At 38.4% G+C, this 2,612-nt stretch overlaps 1 protein-coding gene across 1 annotated transcript; it reads right to left on the reverse strand.

Moving 5' to 3' along the window:
- Positions 1-383: 383 nt before the first annotated feature.
- Positions 384-959, reverse strand: LOC138856122 (serine-rich adhesin for platelets-like). Its single transcript, XM_070106537.1, has one exon. It carries the CDS (start codon positions 957-959, stop codon positions 384-386), a length of 576 nt encoding a protein of 191 aa, XP_069962638.1.
- Positions 960-2,612: the final 1,653 nt, after the last annotated feature.

Consider the following 2,612-nt stretch of genomic DNA (forward strand, 5'->3'; position numbering starts at 1 on the left):
CTATTTCTACAAATTTAATAAATAAAGTAATCAGAAGAACTTTGATGTTTTTATGAAAACGACAATATTTTTTATTTGTAACAGAGGATATTCATAACGTATTTATTTACAATAAGTACATTATTGAATTGGAAAGTTTAATGCTAAACAACAATTACTTTTGACGAATAGTATACCATAAGGAGCAGTGAAAGGAAAATGTTGCGGTGGTCATATAAGAGATTTTAGTTTCTTCGATGAAAGATTGGGATACGAAAATATCGTATTCCTATCGTCGAAACATAAACAGTGAACGAGCGAGGGGAGAGATCGGAGACGATTCCTCCTGGACCCGGAGCACTCAATATTTTTTTTTTCAGAATCTTTTCTCAAAGAATTCACTACTATCCACTACTCACCACCAGGCCCCGGCCATTGACATAGACATAGACATACATATTGCACGAAAATATTGCAACACGACTAACAGGTCGATAGGTCCTTGCACGCGGTGTGGAGCTGGAGGATATGTTGCAAGGATATGGACAAACGCTCCACGAAGACATAGACATAGACATAGACATTGACATAGACATAGACATAGACATAGACATAGACATAGTCATAGACATAGACATAGACATAGACATAGACATAGACATAGACATAGACATAGACATTGACATAGACATAGCCATAGACATAGACATAGACATAGGCATAGACATAGACATAGTCATAGACATAGACATAGACATAGACATAGACATAGACATTGACATAGCCATAGACATAGACATAGTCATAGACATAGACATAGACATAGACATAGACATAAACATAGACATAGACATAGGCATAGACATAGACATAGACTTAGACTTAGACATGGAAATAGACATGGACATAGACATAGACATAGATTTAGCCATAGTAATAGACATAGACGTAGATATAAATGTAGACATAGACATAGACATAGTTGAATCAAATACAGAATTGGCAAGGCAGCAATATGGTTTTGTAAAGGGGTCATAAAGGTTTGACAAGGGAAAAAATACAAGACATGTATTTTGTAAGCTGCTGTGCCTAGCGCATCAATTAAAGATTTTGAGGAATTTCTCCTGGAATCTTCCCTATAAACCAGAGGCAAATTGCCAATAGTAATAGCGGGCGACTTGGTCTACCACTTGGGGTAGCAAAAGTACAAACCATCGTGAGGGTCTCATTTTCGAACTCCTGAGCCAAATGAACTTCACGTTAATGAATAATGGCACGAAAAATGCCTATCGAAATGGATATAAAGATTCTAAAATAGACCTAATGATACACTGAACAGCCGCATTAAGTGGGAGATGTTAGGCATCTACACAAATAGCGATCACATGGCTATAATTGCTGAAGTTTTGTTCACCCGAGAAACGGTTCGTCCCAGCATAAATTTTTCTCAAAAACCAAGCTAGAGGCAAAGAAATTTCGATACAGACGTTTTTTAGATAGTCTGTAGGCACAAGGTGAAGACGACGCACACTTGGTATCCGCTGTGAGGAAAGAACTGGTCGCAGCACAACTATGCGTAGTACAACACACCATAATAAACGAAGGCCAGTAAACTATATTGGTGAAGTGAAGAAATAGCCACGCTCAGAAATCTTTGTCACTCAGCCGGACGTCGCCTAAGGCGTAACCAGAGTGGCATTAACGAAATTGAGCTCAACGGATAAAAATCATAAGAACTGCGTACAAAATTTGAGTGTCAAATTTAAAAATAAATCCCAGCAGCCTTTTAGCACATCCTTTATGAGAAGAGTGGTCGGGTCATTATTTCCAACACACTACCTTATATCAAATGCTAAGCCACGAGACGAAGCTGCAGAGCCACCATTGTTGATCACTGAAGATGAAATATTGACCATAGCTAAAAAAATTAAAAACAACAAAGCGCCTGGAGTAGATGGAATACCGAATAGAGCCCTAAAGGAAGCCATGACTATAAAACCCAACTTACAACTCCTTTATAATAAAATAGGTGTTCCTCGAGTCGAAGCTCACAATTGGAGTACCGCAAGGCTCGGTCTTAGGTCCTCTACTATGGAACTTGATGTACGACGGAGTGATAAAAATACACCAACCAAAAAACGTGAAAGAATCGTATATGCGGATGACCACACAGTGGTAGCAGTGGTTAAAAAACAGACTTTAAATTTAGAGCCGTCTTCAGACGTAAAAAAAGAGAAGAGAACCAAAAGCCTTACAAAGTGGCAGCAACGTTGGCAAACCTCATACATACATAACAACGATGGATCCGCAGACTGATAACAGACATTCATTCGCGGATAGACAGACACTTTGGTGACCCGAATTTCCACCTAACTCAAATACTGAGCGGGCATGGATGCTTTAAAAAGTATCTGTTTCAAATTCATCATGGCGTTAGTCCGGATTGTCCGACGTGTATAGAGTGCATAGAAAATTCGGAACATACTATAAAAAAAACATAGAAAACACAAATATATAATAGCTGTTATTGAATTAGTGTTTGAAGCTCTTTTAAACAATTTGACCCGCGTCGCCGAAATTAACCCTGAAATTTCACCTAAGAGCTGTAGCAGTTCATTAAATACTTTGCCGTT

This window comes from Bactrocera oleae, chromosome 3, assembly GCF_042242935.1.
Source record: "Bactrocera oleae isolate idBacOlea1 chromosome 3, idBacOlea1, whole genome shotgun sequence".
NCBI lineage: Eukaryota > Metazoa > Arthropoda > Insecta > Diptera > Tephritidae > Bactrocera > Bactrocera oleae.

Coding starts and splice junctions, on each gene's coding strand:
- LOC138856122 (XM_070106537.1), bottom strand. CDS start 959: ATGTCTATGTCTATGTCTACATTTATATCTACGTCTATGTCTATTACT.